The sequence below is a fragment of the Heterodontus francisci genome, chromosome 10 (genome assembly GCF_036365525.1).
Source record: "Heterodontus francisci isolate sHetFra1 chromosome 10, sHetFra1.hap1, whole genome shotgun sequence".
NCBI classification, from domain to species: Eukaryota; Metazoa; Chordata; class Chondrichthyes; order Heterodontiformes; family Heterodontidae; genus Heterodontus; species Heterodontus francisci.
This window is the reverse complement of record NC_090380.1, coordinates 13,588,874-13,606,033: the sequence shown is the minus strand read 5'-3', so window position 1 is coordinate 13,606,033 and position 17,160 is coordinate 13,588,874. Positions and strand designations below refer to the sequence as shown.

The 17,160-nt window shown below is 44.6% G+C and overlaps 1 protein-coding gene across 8 annotated transcripts in view; it reads right to left on the bottom strand.

The window, feature by feature from the left end:
• The window catches only part of LOC137374301 (pleckstrin homology-like domain family B member 1), a 505,821-nt gene that overhangs the window by 351,722 nt on the left and 136,939 nt on the right, over positions 1–17,160 (bottom strand). For all 8 annotated transcript variants that reach the window (XM_068040126.1, XM_068040127.1, XM_068040125.1 and 5 more), the window contains 2 exons: positions 8,491–8,634; positions 6,935–7,072 (listed from right to left, as the gene is read on the bottom strand). In XM_068040126.1, coding sequence (XP_067896227.1) covers positions 6,935–7,072; positions 8,491–8,634 — 282 coding nt within the window. The remainder of the gene's footprint in view (positions 1–6,934; positions 7,073–8,490; positions 8,635–17,160) is intronic.

Here is a 17,160-nt window from a genome sequence, read left to right as displayed (position 1 = left end):
TATGAGCTGAAAATAGGTGGCAATAAAAGCCGGAACTTTGTCCAAAACCCATGCCTTGTTATACACAGGACAGTCCTGCCCTATGTAGGGAATGTATCATTCACATCCTTGCATTGAAATCCCTCCATGGTCTCACTCGCTCCCTTTCCCAGTAATCTCATTCAGCCCTACAGGTCCCCTGTCCCCCCATAAACTCTCCATTCCTCTAACACTGGCTTATTGTGCAACCCCTTTCCCAATGTCCCCACCATTAGCTGCTGTGCCCGAAGTTCCTCCCTAAATCTCTACACCTCTCTCTGTTATCAGTGATAATCGCTACTCGTAACTTCAATCCCCAATCATCTGTGATCTACGTTCCATTATCCTTACTGCGTAGGGTTGCCAACTCTTCAGGATTGCCCTGGACTTTCCAGGAATTAAACAGTAATCAATTATCCAGGACACTCCTGCGTGCAACCAAGGAGAACAATCATAGGGTGTTAAAATATGGTGTTTTTTTAACTTTCTTTTATTAGCTATAAAAACATCAGACATGTGAAGAAAGGCCATTTGACTGACAGTCAAGAATCATCCAATCAGGTAACAAAGAATCTGTTCACATTCTAATTGGAGTAGGAAGATGGGGCATCGTGAGTACGGATACGTTGATTGACCAATTTCAGCAAAGTGTGGAGGTGGGAGGTCATGCGATAGCACCTCCAGAAATATAACCAACCGGCATTGGCAACCCTAAAACCACAGGACTTTCCACTGATAATTGCTGGGGTAGCTCCTGAAAATGCACTAGGATTGACACAGCCCAGGCATCCGCTAGCTGCCTGAAAAACCCTGGTATTGTCTATATGGGACCAAGAAAAGATGGAACCAGGTCCCTCCCCAAAGTCCACTCCCAAACTGCACCAATTGTACATTAAATCTGTCTTAAACGCAGCAGATTGTCAGGGCTCATTTCTCTTGTGGCGTCTTCATGGTGGTTGGAATGCCATGACCATTAGGTTTAGTGCTAACATTTGCATTGACAATCCTTACCTGACATTTAATCTTACGTTAATCTGGTCACTAAACTGAGCAAGAATCACCGTTGCTTATGATTGAGACTCAGTGCTAAGTGGAGACTGCCTACACCAGCAAGATACAATCTCCACTTCATCACCCAAAGCTCTCCAATACTGGACAATGCAGCCAAACAGGGCTTCATCCCATCTACCATAACAACTACATTAATGCAATCTCTGGATGCAGTCATAAACACCTTCAGTGGGTGGCGGGGGGGGGGGGCGGGGGGGAGTGGGGGAGGGGAGAGGGGACTGTTGTGCAGCTTCTGCAGAAGATTGGAGCAAATGGGATTTAGTTAACTAAATCCAAAAGATGTCACAAGCTGAGATACGCACAGGCCTTGTGCCAATTCTGTTAGCTTCTGCAGGAGGGTATCAGGGGCTGAGTTAACTGCTTTTGCTCAGTTTAATGAATCAAACCTTTGCCTTTGGGTTGCTCGTCATATAACCCCGTTCACTCTTGTCTGATTACAGACATTATCACGTTCAACTCTGTTTGTTTGCGGTTGCCCTTGCTACTTCACCTGACCTCAAGTGAGACCTAAGTATACATACATGCATGCGTGTACACAGACGTACATGTGCACACAAGCATACACACAAACAAATGTTCCCACACACAGATCATAGGTAGATTCAATAACTGGGTTCCAAAATCATACTTTAGGTTTATATTGCTCTGTGCCATTTTACTATCTGGCCTCTTTTCTGAAGACAGTACCAATACAAACAGATAAAGAGTTAAATAAAGAAAGAACTTGCATTTATACAGCACTTTTTACAGCCTCAGGACATCCCAAAGTGATTTGCAACCAAGGACATATACTTTTGAAGTGTAGTCACTATTCTAATGAAGGAAACGTGCCAGCTTATTTGCATACAGCAAACTCCCACAAAGAGTAATGTGATAATGACCAGATCATCTGTGTTAGTGGTGTTGATTGATGAAAAATATTGGCCAAGACAACTGGCCTACTGATCTTCAAGAGTGCCATGGAATCAAAGAACAAAGAAAATTACAGCACAGGAACAGGCCCTTCGGCCCTCCAAGCCTGCGCCGATCCAGATCCTCTACCTAAACATGTCGCCTATTTTCTAAGGGTCTGTATCTCTTTGCTTCCTGCCCATTCATGTATCTGTCTAGATACATCTTAAAAGACGCTATCGTGCCCGCATCTACCACCTCCGCTGGCAACGCGTTCCAGGCACCCACCACCCTCTGCGTAAAGAACTTTCCACGCATATCCCCCCTAAACTTTTCCCCTCTCACTTTGAACTCGTGACCCCTAGTAATTGAATCCCCCACTCTGGGAAAAAGCTTCTTGCTATCCAGCCTGTCTATACCTCTCATGATTTTGTACACCTCAATCAGGTCCCCCCTCAACCTCCGTCTTTCTAATGAAAATAATCCTAATCTACTCAACCTCTCTTCATAGCTAGCGCCCTCCATACCAGGCAACATCATGGTGAACCTCCTCTGCACCCTCTCCAAAGCATCCACATCCTTTTGGTAATGTGGCGACCAGAACTGCACGCAGTATTCCAAATGTGGCCGAACCAAAGTCCTATACAACTGTAACATGACCTGCCAACTCTTGTACTCAATACCCCGTCCGATGAAGGAAAGCATGCCGCATGCCTTCTTGACCACTCTATTGACCTGCGTTGCCACCTTCAGGGAATAATGGACCTGAACACCCAAATCTCTCTGTACATCAATTTTCCCCAGGACTTTTCCACTTACTGTATAGTTCACTCTTGAATTGGATCTTCCAAAATGCATCACCTTGCATTTGCCCTGATTGAACTCCATCTGCCATTTCTCTGCCCAACTCTCCAATCTATCTATATTCTGCTGTATTCTCTGACAGTCCCCTTCACTATCTGCTACTCCACCAATCTTAGTGTCCTCTGCAAACTTGCTAATCAGACCACCTATACTTTCTTCCAAATCATTTATGTATATCACAAACAACAGTGGTCCCAGCACGGATCCCTGTGGAACACCACTGGTCACACGTCTCCATTTTGAGAAACACCCTTCCACTGCTACTCTCTGTCTCCTGTTGCCCAGCCAGTTCTTTATCCATCTAGCTAGTACACCCTGGACCCCATGCGACTTCACTTTCTCCATCAGCCTACCATGGGGAACCTTATCAAACGCCTTGCTGAAGTCCATGTATATGACATCTACAGCCCTTCCCTCATCAACCAACTTTGTCACTTCCTCAAAGAATTCTATTAAGTTGGTAAGACATGACCTTCCCTGCACAAAACCATGTTGCCTATCACTGATAAGCTCATTTTCTTCCAAATGGGAATAGATCCTATCCCTCAGTATCTTCTCCAGCAGCTTCCCTACCACTGACGTCAGACTCACCGGTCTATAATTACCTGGATTTTCCCTGCTACCCTTCTTAAACAAGGGGACAACATTAGCAATTCTCCAGTCCTCCGGGACCTCACCCTTGTTTAAGGATGCTGCAAAGATATCTGTTAAGGCCCCAGCTATTTCCTCTCTCGCTTCCCTCAGTAACCTGGGATAGATCCCATCCGGACCTGGGGACTTGTCCTCCACCTGCGAGAGCAGACTCAGTCTAATCCTCAGCTTAATGCCTCATGTGGAATACAGCACCTTCCAACAGTGCTGCACTCCCTCAGTACTGTACTGGAAGGTCAGCTCAAATCTCTGGAGTAGGGCTTAAACCCATGACTTTCTGTGCAATATCTACCCCAGGTAAACATAATCTCTTCATGTCCGAGCCCGTTTGCAGAATTTATCATAATTTTACTGGAAGCCAATGTTGTCAAAATTAACATTATCACTTGGAATTTGAGTACAGTGGTTTTTTTCCTTTATTCATTAAAGGGATTCGGCATCGCTGGCCAGGCCAGCATTTATTTTCCATCCCTAATTGCCCTTGAGATGGTGGTGAGCTGCCTTCTTGAACCGCTGCAGTCCATGTGGGGTAGGTACACCCACAGTGCTGTTAAGAAGGGAGTTGCAGTGACAGTGAAGGAATGGCGATATAGTTCCAAGTCAGGATGGTGTGTGAACTTGCAGGTGATGGTGTTCCCATGTATTTGCTGTCCTGTCCTTCTATTTGGTAGAGGTCGCGGGTTTGGAAGGTGCTGTCTAAGGAGCCTTGGTGCGTTGCTGCAGTGCATCTTGTAGATGGTAAACGCTGCTGCCACAGTGCATTGGTGTTGAATGGAGTGAGCATTGAAGGTGGTGCATGGGGTGACAATTAAGCGGCTGCTTTGTCATGGATGGTGTAGAGCTTCTTGAGTGTTGTTGGAGCTGCACCCATCCAGGCAAGTGGAGAGTATTCCATCACACTCCTGACTTGTGCCTTGTAGATGGTGGACAGGCATTGGGCAGACAGGACGAGTGCTACTCACCACAGAATTCCCAGCTTCTGACCTGCTCTTGTAGCCACTGTATTTATATGGCTGGTCCAGTTCAGTTTCTGGTCAATGGTAACCCCCAGGGTGTTGATAGTGGGGGATTCGGCAATGGTAATGTCATTGAATGTCATGGGAAAATGGTTAGATTCTCTTTTGTTGGAGATGATTATTGCCTGGCACTTGTGTGGCGCAAATATTACCTGCCACTTAGCAGCCCAAGCCTCAATGTTGCCCAGGTCTTGCTGCATTTCTACACGGACTGCTTCAGTATCAGAGGAGTCGCGAATGGTGCTGAACATTGTGCAATCATCAGCGAACATCCCCACTTCTGACCTTATGATTGAAGAAAGATCATTGATGAAGCAGCTAAAGATGGTGGGGCCTAGGACACTACCCTGAGGAACTCCTGCAGTGATGTCCTGGAGCTGAGATGATTGACCTCCAACAACCACAACCATCTTCCTTTGTGCTAGATCTGACTCAAACCAGCGGAGAGTTTTCCCCCTGATTCCCGTTGACTCCAGTTTTGCCATGGCTCCTTGATGCCATACTTGGCCAAACGCTGCCTTAATGTCAAGGGCAGTCACTCTCACCTAATATCAGCAGTTCAACTCTATTATCCATGTTTGGACTAAGGCTGTAATGAGGTCAGGTGCTGAGTGGCCCTGGCAGAACCCAAACTGAGCGTCACTGAGCAGGTTATTGCTGAGCAAGTGCTGCTTGATAGCACTGTCGACAACACCTTCCATCACGTTGATGATGATAGGGAGTAGTCTGATAAGGTGTTAATTGGCTGGGTTGGATTTGTCCTTTTTGTGCACAGGACAGACCTGGGAAATTTTCCACATTGCCGGGTAGATGCCAGTGTTGTAGCTGTACTGGAACAGCTCGGCTAGGGGTGTGGCTAGTTCTGGAACACAGGTCTTCAGTACTATTGCTGGAATGTTGTCAGGCCCAAAGCCTTTGCAATATCCACTGCCTTCAGTCATTTCGTGATATCACGCGGAGTAAATCAAATTGACTGAAGTCTGGCATCTGTGATGCTGGGGCCCTCAGGACGAGGCCGAGATGGATCATCCACTCGATACTTCTGGCTGAAGATTGTTGCAAACGCTTCAGCCTTATCTTTTGCACTGATGTGCTGGGCTCCCCCATCATTGAGGATGGGGATATTTGTGGAGCCACCTCCTCCAGTTATCTGTTTAATTGTCCACCACCATTTACAACCGGATGTGGTAGGACTGCAGAGCTTAGATCTGATCCACTGGTTATGGGATCGCTTAGCTCTGTCTATTGCATGCTGCTTCCGTTGTTTGGCATGCAAGTAGTCCTATGTTGTAGCTTCACCAGGTTGACACCTCATTTTGAAGTATGCCTGGTGCTGGTCCTGGCATGCCCTCCTGCATTCTTCATTGAACCAGGGTTGGTGCCCCGGCTTGATGGTAATGGTAGAGTGGGGGATATGCTGGGTCATGAGGTTACAGATTGTGGTTGATTACAATTCTGCTGCTGCTGATGGCCCACAGCACCTCACGGATGCCCAGTTTTGAGTTGTTCAAAATCAGAATGTCTTAATTGTGTTAAAAGGAAGAGAAAGGTCTATGATCCGATGGATAAATGGTTATAGAATGTCTGAGAGAAAATAGGAGCAGTGGTTATGATCTAAAGTTGTGAAATTCAGTGTCAAGCCTGGAAGGCTACAAAATACCTGTTAGGAAGATGATGTGCTGTTTCTCAAGCTTGCACTGAGCTTTATTGGAACAGTGTAGGAGGTCGTGGCCAGAGTGGGAGTGGGAGTGGGTTGGAGATTCCAGTTTCTCTTGAACATTCTGTAACCATTTACACCTCCTCTCAGCCCATCTTTTGTTCCTTTACTTGTCCCATTACCATCTCCTTTTCCCTTGCACCATTATCCTGTTTATCATTTAATCTCTCCTGCCTTCCACCCTATGACAGACCTTCTCTGTCCTTCCCTCCCTCATCCTTTTCCACAGCTCTGCAATTGGTTAAAAACTGTTTCTCTTTAACATCTTCGAAGTCTGATGAAAGGTCACTAATCTGAAATGCTATGTATGTTTCTCTCTCCACAGACGCTGAGTGTTTCCAGCATTTTCTATTTTCGTTATATAAAATTAGTAACACACTTAGCAAGCTCACTATCTCTTAGTCCCTGAGGAAATGTGTCCTGGGACATTCTTTGTTTCTGAACTGTTAAATGTATTCCTCCCCCAAGATACTTGCATTTTTGGCCACTCTGTTGTAAATTAGACAGTGCCGTTCACTCATTCACCCAGAAGGTACATCAAGTGACAAAATATCTTACGGATGAGAGACACCTAGCTACCGGTTTACGCGTCTGAGAGCAGGCAAACAGCTTTTTACCTATCCAAAACTACCCACCTGCAGAAGAAAATAAAAAGTCACAATCAGTCAACCAGTAGTTCACAGGTTAATTCTCCAATTATCCCTACCTTCGCCTTTTCAGATGTAACACTGGTCTCCAAGTCTGTTATCTTTTTCTGTAGTTGCTCCAACACATCTTTCTCGTACTGGACATGCGACATTTCTGAGTCCTGCTCGCCTTCCAGCAGTGCACACTCCATTTCCATCTGTGAAAACAGTGCAGACAAGCTCCTTTTGTCTTTTTGAATAACAACACTACAAAGTCACAAGGGGAAAAACATTCCATTGGTATCTTTCATTCTATTACATCATTCAAAGAAAATCTGTTTCAGACAATGCAGCAGAGAAAATAAATCTCCAAAAAGTTACATTCTTTAATCAGTGCACTAAGTGATAAATTAGCAGCACTTCCTACAACTATCAACAGGACTGCACTCCCACTGGTCAATTCTCAGCTCCCCGTGTTACCCACTACATCTTAAGCACATCTTTTCTCACATCAATTGATGTATAATTATTAAAGCAATACAAATTTTCCACACTTCCTGCCACATGTGGGCATCACATTTACTTACATACCAAATTCTTGAAGTTGATTATGTTAGTTTATTGATAGTGATCTGATAAAAAAACAAATTTGTTCAAAAATACATTCCGATTTCCATTTTTCATTCTGTCAAATATCTTTACCTCAACCTGCCATCTACAGGCTCAAAATATTGTTTCTAGCGCAACAAAAATATTTTAAAAATACATAATTCACGATAACAAAGAATCATGCACAGAGGCGGCCATTCAGCCCACTGTGTCTGTGATAGCTCTTTGAAAGAGGCTATCCAATTGGCCCAAATCCTCCACTCTCTCCACAAAGCCCTGCAAATCTTTCCCTTTTCTGTAAACGTACTTACAAACGCACCCTTTCCAACTCTAAACACTTCGTTAAGCCTTTTACTTGAAGGTCACTGCCTCTCTGAAGGCCTGGGCTTCAAACTGGTGCAATACCAGTCACTTTGTTAGCTGACGGTTGGTACCACTCACACCTGGGCCCACAGTCACAAGGCCGGGTCTTAGCATGTGCATTTTGCACAATTTCACAAGGTGTTGCTTCTTCATCATGTAACATCAAGTGCCTGTCTGTTTGTTTTTCCAGATGATATGAAATGTTGGAAGTTTAACTAAAAAGCTCCTTTCCCAGTGCTGCTGTCCCCACTAAATGCCACCCCCTCCCAGTGCTTCTGCACCCCATCCCCTCCCAGATCCTCGACACCCCACCCCCTCCCAGTGTTTCTACAGCCCATCCCCCCCAGTGTTTCTACACCCCACCCTCCAGTGTTTCTACTCCCCACCCCCTCCCAGTGTTTCTACACCCACCCCTTGTGTTTCTATATCCCAACCCCTCCCAGTGTTTCTTTTCCTCACTACACCTCATCCACCTCCCCCTATACTGCTAAACCCCACTATACCCAATCCACTCATCCATGCTCCCTCTTAGCAATAATACACTGAGCAATTCCATGGGATATTGCTTTGGGAATTCTATACACGGAAAATCATGGGTGTGCATGCCCAGATTCCCTGAATTGGAAACTGAGAAAATGACCTCGGCCCAGTTTGCGTCCAGTACCTCTTGTGAAGACTCTTCCATTTGATTGTCCAGTTCTTTGATCTTCCGGTTAATTTCTTCCACATTGTTCACGATGAAAATACATTCTTCTTCCAGCTGAGTAATTCTCTCTTTCATGTTCCTCCCAACGAATACCTTGTCCTCCTGAAAATAAAGATCAATTTAATTCATTAAGCAACAACTGAACTCGCGGGGCAGTGGACGCAGAAACAAGCTGGCACCAAAGATTCTGGTGCTCACTCCTCTGTAGAAAGCAACCCAGTCTCACCAGGCCTGCCGTCCAATTCTCACTCCAGAATTGGTGCCGTTCCAGGTGCTATGGCACCCACTGCTCACTGGGAAGATGTGATTGGGGAATTAGCCCTACGGTGTCTGGCGTGGCTCAGTGGGAAGCGCTCTCACCTCCAAGTTAGAAGGTTGTGGGTTCAACCTTACTCCAGAAAACTGGTCAAAAGCCAGGTTGACACTTCCAGTGCAGTTCTGAGGGTGTGCTGCACTGTCAGAGGTGCCATCTTTCAAATGAGACATGAAACCGTGGTCCTGTCTGCCCTCTCAGGCGGACATTAGAAAATCCCATGGCACTACTCGAAGGGGAGCAGGGGAGTTCCCCCCAGTGTCCTGGTCAAGAGTTATTCCCCCAACCAACAGCACTAAAACAGATTATCTGCTCACGCTGCTGTTTGTGGGAGTTTGCTGTTTGAAAATTGGTGGCATATCTTACATTAAGACAGTGACGATACTTCAAAGGTACTTCATTAGCTGTAAAGGGCTTTGGGACTTTCCCAAGTTGTGAAAAGTGCTATATAAGTGCAAGTCTTTCTTTTTACTGAAACGTTCTTTCGCACAACAGACATCTAACCCATAGAGAAGAGATTTTGATCTCGTTAGCTTGAACTACACTTGAAACATGTCTGAGAGGATAAAGGACACATTGAACTTTCATTTGGGGGCTTGAAATTGGTTTTAAAAGAACAGCAGGGTGGTTATTCTTGGTGTCCTGGCCAATATTTATCCTTCAATCAACATCATATAGAACAGATTATCATACTGCTGTTTGTGGGATCTTGCTGTGTGCAAACTGGCTCTGCAATTCCTGCATTGCAACAGTGACTACACTTCAAAAAGTACTTCACTGGCTGTAAAGCACTTTGAAACGCCTGGTGGTCCAGAAAGGCACGACAGAAATGCAAGTCTTTCATTCGTTCTTTCCTTAAAATGCAAAAACAGGAAATTAAATTCTGTCTTTCTATCCCAGTTGGAATTCCAGAAATGTCAACTGTGGAACAGGTCATTCAGGGAAAGCTACATCGATTAATATTCCGGAATTTCAGCTCAATTAGCTTTGGAAATCTGGGATGTTTCCCTGCTGTCATGCAGTGGCTGCAGCAACTGAATGAAGTTTTGGAAATTGCACAATGTTCACACATTGTCAGCCGGCTGAAATCAGCTTGACAAGTCTAACTCCTGGCTTTACCCCTGACAGAGAGACATGGAAACCTTTCCCAGCAATAGAAATAGCTACCAATGCCAGCGCACTGACAAAAAGGAAAGAAGCAAATTAAGGAGCGTGTGGAAAATGGGCAGCTAAACCCCCAGGCCTTGAAGACTCAGTCATTTATTCCACAGAAGCAGGCCATTCGGCCCACTGAATCCATGCGAACTCTCCATGGAGCGATCCAGTCAGTCTCACACCCCTGCTGGAGTAGACTCATTGAGTCATTTACTCGCAATGGTTTCTTGACAAGCTCTTTGTCCGGAGTACCAGTATCATCTACTGCCTGTGTCCCGAGTCACAATGACGACAAGAGCAATTCTGCAATGGGTCCTGTTACAGGTGTCTACTGAAGAGAGACACAGACAGCAGCTCAGAAAAGAAAGCAACAAGCAAAACAAGGAGGACAATTAAATTTAATAGATCACTTCTCAACTCAACACTCAGTCATAACAAAATTATTTAGCAGCGAAATTAAGCCAAACTGAGAACATGGCTGCTGACCGAGACCTGAAATAGTACGAAGACGCCCTCTCTAACACTGATTAGGATCATGTGAAACCATATTCACCGTAGGCAATCAGGTTCACGGCCAATAACTGACTGCCGGTCAGGCAGGGACGACCTCACCGGGATTTATCAGTAAAACATTACCATTTCAGCATGGTGCTGTAGAGAGTAACTTCATGTTAAAAAAGGTAGAAAACAGCAGGAGTCAGCCAAATTCTTTGACCATGGATTTGGAACAAAAGGCAGGAACTCTCTATTCCTGTATATAGTAGTTCTATCTGATCTCTCCATTCCTGTGTACAGTAGATCTATCTGATCTCTCCATTCCCGTGTACAGTAGTTCTATCTGATCTCTCCATGCCCGTGTACAGTAGTTCTATCTGATCTCTCCATTCCCGTGTACAGTAGTTCTATCTGATCTCTCCATTCCCGCGTACAGCAGTGCTATCTGATCTCTCCATTCCTCTGTGTACAGTAGTTCTATCTGATCTCTCCATTCCTGTGTACAGTAGTTCTATCTGATCTCTCCATTCCTGTGTACAGTAGTTCTATCTGATCTCTCCATTCCCGTGTACAGTAGTTCTATCTGATCTCTCCATTCCCGTGTACAGTAGTTCTATCTGATCTCTCCATTCCGGTGTACAGTAGTTCTATCTGATCTCTCCATTCCCGTCTACAGTAGTTCTATCTGATCTCTCCATTCCCGTGTACAGTAGTTCTATCTGATCTCTCCATTCCCGCGTACAGCAGTTCTATCTGATCTCTCCATTCCGGTGTACAGTAGTTCTATCTGATCTCTCCATTCCCGTGTACAGTAGTTCTATCTGATCTCTCCATTCCTCTGTGTACAGTAGTTCTATCTGATCTCTCCATGCCCGTGTACAGTAGTTCTATCTGATCTCTCCATTCCTCTGTGTACAGTAGTTCTATCTGATCTCTCCATTCCTCTGTGTACAGTAGTTCTATCTGATCTCTCCATTCCCGTGTACAGTAGTTCTATCTGATCTCTCCATTCCTGTGTACAGTAGTTCTATCTGATCTCTCCATTCCGGTGTACAGTAGTTCTATCTAATCTCCATTCCGGTGTACAGTAGTTCTATCTGATCTCTCCATTCCTGTGTACAGTAGTTCTATCTGATCTCTCCATTCCCGTGTACAGCAGTGCTATCTGATCTCTCCATTCCTCTGTGTACAGTAGTTCTATCTGATCTCTCCATTCCTGTGTACAGTAGTTCTATCTGATCTCTCCATTCCCGTGTACAGCAGTGCTATCTGATCTCTCCATTCCTCTGTGTACAGTAGTTCTATCTGATCTCTCCATTCCTGTGTACAGTAGTTCTATCTGATCTCTCCATTCCCGTGTACAGCAGTGCTATCTGATCTCTCCATTCCTCTGTGTACAGTAGTTCGATCTGATCTCTCCATTCCTGTGTACAGTAGTTCTATCTAATCTCTCCATTCCTCGGTGTACACTAGTTTTATCTGATCTCTCCATTCCGCTGTGTACAGTAGTTCTATCTAATCTCTCCATTCCTCTGGACAGTAGTTCTATCTCATCTCTCGATTCCTCTGTGTACAGTAGTTCGATCTGATCTCTCCATTCTTGTGTACAGTCGTTCTATCTCATCTCTCGATTCCTGTGTACAATAGTTCTATCTGATCTCTCCATTCCTCTGTGTACGGTAGTTCCATCTGATCTCTCCATTCCCGTGTACAGTATTTCTATCTGAGCTCTGCATTCCTGTTACAGTAGTTCTATCTGATGTCTCCATTCCTGTGTACCGTAGTTCTATCTGATCTCTCCATTCCTCTGTGTACAGTAGTTCTATCTGATCTCGCCATTCCTCTGTGTACAGTAGTGCTATCTGATCTCTCCATTCCTGTGTACAGTAGTTCTATCTGATCTCTCCATTCCTCTGTGTACAGTAATTCTATCGGATCACTCCATTCCTCTGCGTACAGTAGTTCTATCTGATCTCTCCATTCCCCTGTGTACAGTAGTTCTATCTGATCTCTCCATTCCCCTGTGTACAGTAGTTTTATCTGATCTCTCCATTCCCCTGTGTACAGTAGTTTTATCTGATCTCTCCATTCCCCTGTGTACAGTAGTTCTATCTGATCTCTCCATTCCCCTGTGTACAGTAGTTTTATCTGATCTCTCCATTCCCCTGTGTACAGTAGTTCTATCTGATCTCTCCATTCCCCTGTGGACAGTAGTTCTATCTGATCTCTCCATTCCTCTGTGTACAGTAGTTCTATCTGATCTCTCCATTCCCCTGTGTACAGTAGTTCTATCTGGTCTCTCCATTCCTCTGTGTACAGTAGTTCTATTTGATCTCTCCATTCCCCTGTGTACAGTAGTTCTATCTGATCTCTCCATTCCCCTGTGTACAGTAGTTCTATCTGATCTCTCCATTCCTGTGTACAGTAGTTCTATCTGATCTCTCCATTCCCGTGTACAGTAGTTCTATCTGATCTCTCCATTCCCGTGTACAGTAGTTCTATCTGATCTCTCCATTCCGGTGTACAGTAGTTCTATCTGATCTCTCCATTCCCGTCTACAGTAGTTCTATCTGATCTCTCCATTCCCGTGTACAGTAGTTCTATCTGATCTCTCCATTCCCGCGTACAGCAGTTCTATCTGATCTCTCCATTCCGGTGTACAGTAGTTCTATCTGATCTCTCCATTCCCGTGTACAGTAGTTCTATCTGATCTCTCCATTCCCGTGTACAGTAGTTCTATCTGATCTCTCCATTCCTCTGTGTACAGTAGTTCTATCTGATCTCTCCATGCCCGTGTACAGTAGTTCTATCTGATCTCTCCATTCCTCTGTGTACAGTAGTTCTATCTGATCTCTCCATTCCTCTGTGTACAGTAGTTCTATCTGATCTCTCCATTCCCGTGTACAGTAGTTCTATCTGATCTCTCCATTCCTGTGTACAGTAGTTCTATCTGATCTCTCCATTCCGGTGTACAGTAGTTCTATCTAATCTCCATTCCGGTGTACAGTAGTTCTATCTGATCTCTCCATTCCTGTGTACAGTAGTTCTATCTGATCTCTCCATTCCCGTGTACAGCAGTGCTATCTGATCTCTCCATTCCTCTGTGTACAGTAGTTCTATCTGATCTCTCCATTCCTGTGTACAGTAGTTCTATCTGATCTCTCCATTCCCGTGTACAGCAGTGCTATCTGATCTCTCCATTCCTCTGTGTACAGTAGTTCGATCTGATCTCTCCATTCCTGTGTACAGTAGTTCTATCTAATCTCTCCATTCCTCGGTGTACACTAGTTTTATCTGATCTCTCCATTCCGCTGTGTACAGTAGTTCTATCTAATCTCTCCATTCCTCTGGACAGTAGTTCTATCTCATCTCTCGATTCCTCTGTGTACAGTAGTTCGATCTGATCTCTCCATTCTTGTGTACAGTCGTTCTATCTCATCTCTCGATTCCTGTGTACAATAGTTCTATCTGATCTCTCCATTCCTCTGTGTACGGTAGTTCCATCTGATCTCTCCATTCCCGTGTACAGTATTTCTATCTGAGCTCTGCATTCCTGTTACAGTAGTTCTATCTGATGTCTCCATTCCTGTGTACCGTAGTTCTATCTGATCTCTCCATTCCTCTGTGTACAGTAGTTCTATCTGATCTCGCCATTCCTCTGTGGACAGTAGTGCTATCTGATCTCTCCATTCCTGTGTACAGTAGTTCTATCTGATCTCTCCATTCCTCTGTACAGTAGTTCTATCTGATCTCTCCATTCCTCTGTGTACAGTAATTCTATCGGATCACTCCATTCCTCTGCGTACAGTAGTTCTATCTGATCTCGCCATTCCGCTGTGCACAGTAGTTCGATCTGATCTCTCCATTCCTGTGTACAGTCGTTCTATCTCATCTCTCCATTCCTGTGTACAGTAGTTCTATCTGATCTCTCCATTCCTGGGTACAGTAGTTCGATCTAATCTCTCCATTCCTCTGTGTACATTAGTTCTATCTAATCTCTCCATTCCTCTGTGTACAGTAGCTCTATCTGATCTCTCCATTCCTCTGTGTACAGTAGCTCTATCTGATCTCTCCATTCCTCTGTGTACATTAGTTCTATCTAATCTCTCCATTCCTCTGTGTACAGTAGCTCTATCTAATCTCTCCATTCCTCTGTATACAGTATTTCTATCTGATCTCTCCATTCCTCTGTGTACAGTAGTTCTATCTAATTTCTCCATTCCTCTGTGTACAGTAGCTCTATCTGATCTCTCCATTCCTCTGTGTACATTAGTTCTATCTGATCTCTCCATTCCTCTGTGTACAGTAGTTCTATCTAATCTCTCCATTCCTCGGTGTACAGTAGTTCTATCTAATCTCTCCATTCCTCTGGACAGTAGTTCGATCTGATCTCTCCATTCCTGTGTACAGTCGTTCTATCTCATCTCTCGATTCCTGTGTACAGTAGTTCGATCTGATCTCTCCATTCCTGTATACAGTAGTTCTATCGGATCACTCCATTCCTCTGTGTACAGTAGTTCTATCTAATCTCTCCATTCCTCGGTGCACACTAGTTTTATCCAATGTCTCCATTCCGCTGTGCACAGTAGTTCTATCTAATCTCTCCATTCCTCTGGACAGTAGTTCGATCTGATTTCTCCATTCCTGTGTACAGTAGTTCTATCTGATCTCTCCATTCCTGTGTACAGTAGTTCTATCTGATCTCTCCATTCCCCTGTGTACAGTAGTTCTATCTGATCTCGCCATTCCCCAGTGTCCAATAGTTCTATCTAATCTCTCCATTCCAGTGTACAGTAGTTCTATCTGATCTCTCCATGCCTGTGTACAGTCGTTCTATCTGATCTCTCCATGCCTGTGTACAGTCGTTCTATCTGATCTCTCCATGCCTGTGTACAGTAGTTCTATCTGATCTCTCCATTCCTCTGAGTAGAGCAGTGCTATCTTATCTCTCCATTCCTCTGAGTACAGCAGTGCTATGTGATCTCTCCATTGCTGTGTACCGTAGTTCTATCTGATCTCTCCATTCCTCTGTGTACAGTAGTTCTATCTGATCTCTCCATTCCTCTGTGTACAGTAGTTCTATCTGATATCTCCATTCCTCTGTGTACAGTAGTTCTATCTGATCTCTCCATTCCTCTGTGTACAGTAGTTCTATCTGATCTCTCCATTCCTGTGTACAGTAGTTCTATCTGATCTCTCCATTCCTGTGTACAGTAGTTCTATTTGATCTCTCCATTCCTGTGTACAGTAGTTTTATCTCATCTCTCGATTCCTGTGTACAGTAGTTCTATCTGATCTCTCCATTCCTGTATACAGTAGTTCGATCTGATCTCTCCATTCCTGTGTACAGTAGTTCTATCTGATCTCTCCATTCCTGTGTACAGTAGTTCTATTTGATCTCTCCATTCCTGTGTACAGTAGTTTTATCTCATCTCTCGATTCCTGTGTACAGTAGTTCGATCTGATCTCTCCATTCCTGTGTACAGTAGTTCTATCTGATCTCTCCATTCCTGTGTACAGTCATCCTATCTGATATCTCCATTCCTGTGTCCAGTAGTTCTAACTAATCTCTCCATTCCTCTGTGTACAGTAGTTCTATCTGATCTCTCCATTCCTGTGTACAGTCGTTCTATTTGATCGCTCCATTCCCCCGTGTACAGTAGTTCTATCTGATCTCACTATTCCTGTGTACAGTAGTTCTATCTGATCTCTCCATTCCCCTGTGTACAGTAGTTCTATCTGATCTCTCCATTCCCCTGTGGACAGTAGTTCTATCTGATCTCTCCATTCCCCTGTGTACAGTAGTTCTATCTGATCTCTCCATTCCCCTGTGTACAGTAGTTCTATCTGATCTCTCCATTCCCCTGTGTACAGTAGTTCTATCTGATCTCTCCATTCCCCTGTGGACAGTAGTTCTATCTGATCTCTCCATTCCCCTGTGTACAGTAGTTCTATCTGATCTCTCCATTCCCCTGTGGACAGTAGTTCTATCTGATCTCTCCATTCCCCTGTGTACAGTAGTTCTATCTGATCTCTCCATTCCTATGTACAGTAGTTCTATGTTGTCTGTTGTTTCCTCTTTGCTTTTCTGATTCTCATGTCGAGCCCCTTCAGTGTCATTTTCAGGGCCCAGGGGAAACATTTTCTCTAGTCCAACTCATCAAGCCCCTTCTGCCTCAGTAGAATTCCGCAGTCTCCTGTTCTCCAAGGAAACCAAACTCTCCCCCCACCATGTCTGCCTCTCGCCCAGGTGTCTGAAGGCAGGTCTCAGAGGGGTGGTTGGTATTTTGCTGCCTTTCTGTCTCCCAGTGCCCTGTAACCCTCCCTGTAGTGAGATGGCAAGGGCTGGTCAAAGGGCCCTGTATAGGGGGCTCACTTATCACACCTGGGGTGTTGTAAATTTTCAACAGTTAGAAATGGCAGGCTGTGAAATAGCTACGAATACATAGTCTGCCCCACGTTCCCTGAAGGCAGTGGAGTTAATCCACCCCCCCGACCCCTGCCACCTCCCAATGATTTGATTAGTCGCCTTTGTACTGTAAATCGCAACATTTGATTTTTAAGCTGGAACAGTTTTAACGTCATTTGCTCCAAAATCCTTTTCCTGTCTGTATCCCGTAGACTCAAACCACTGAGTTTCTTACTGAGGCTAGCAGAAAATTGCG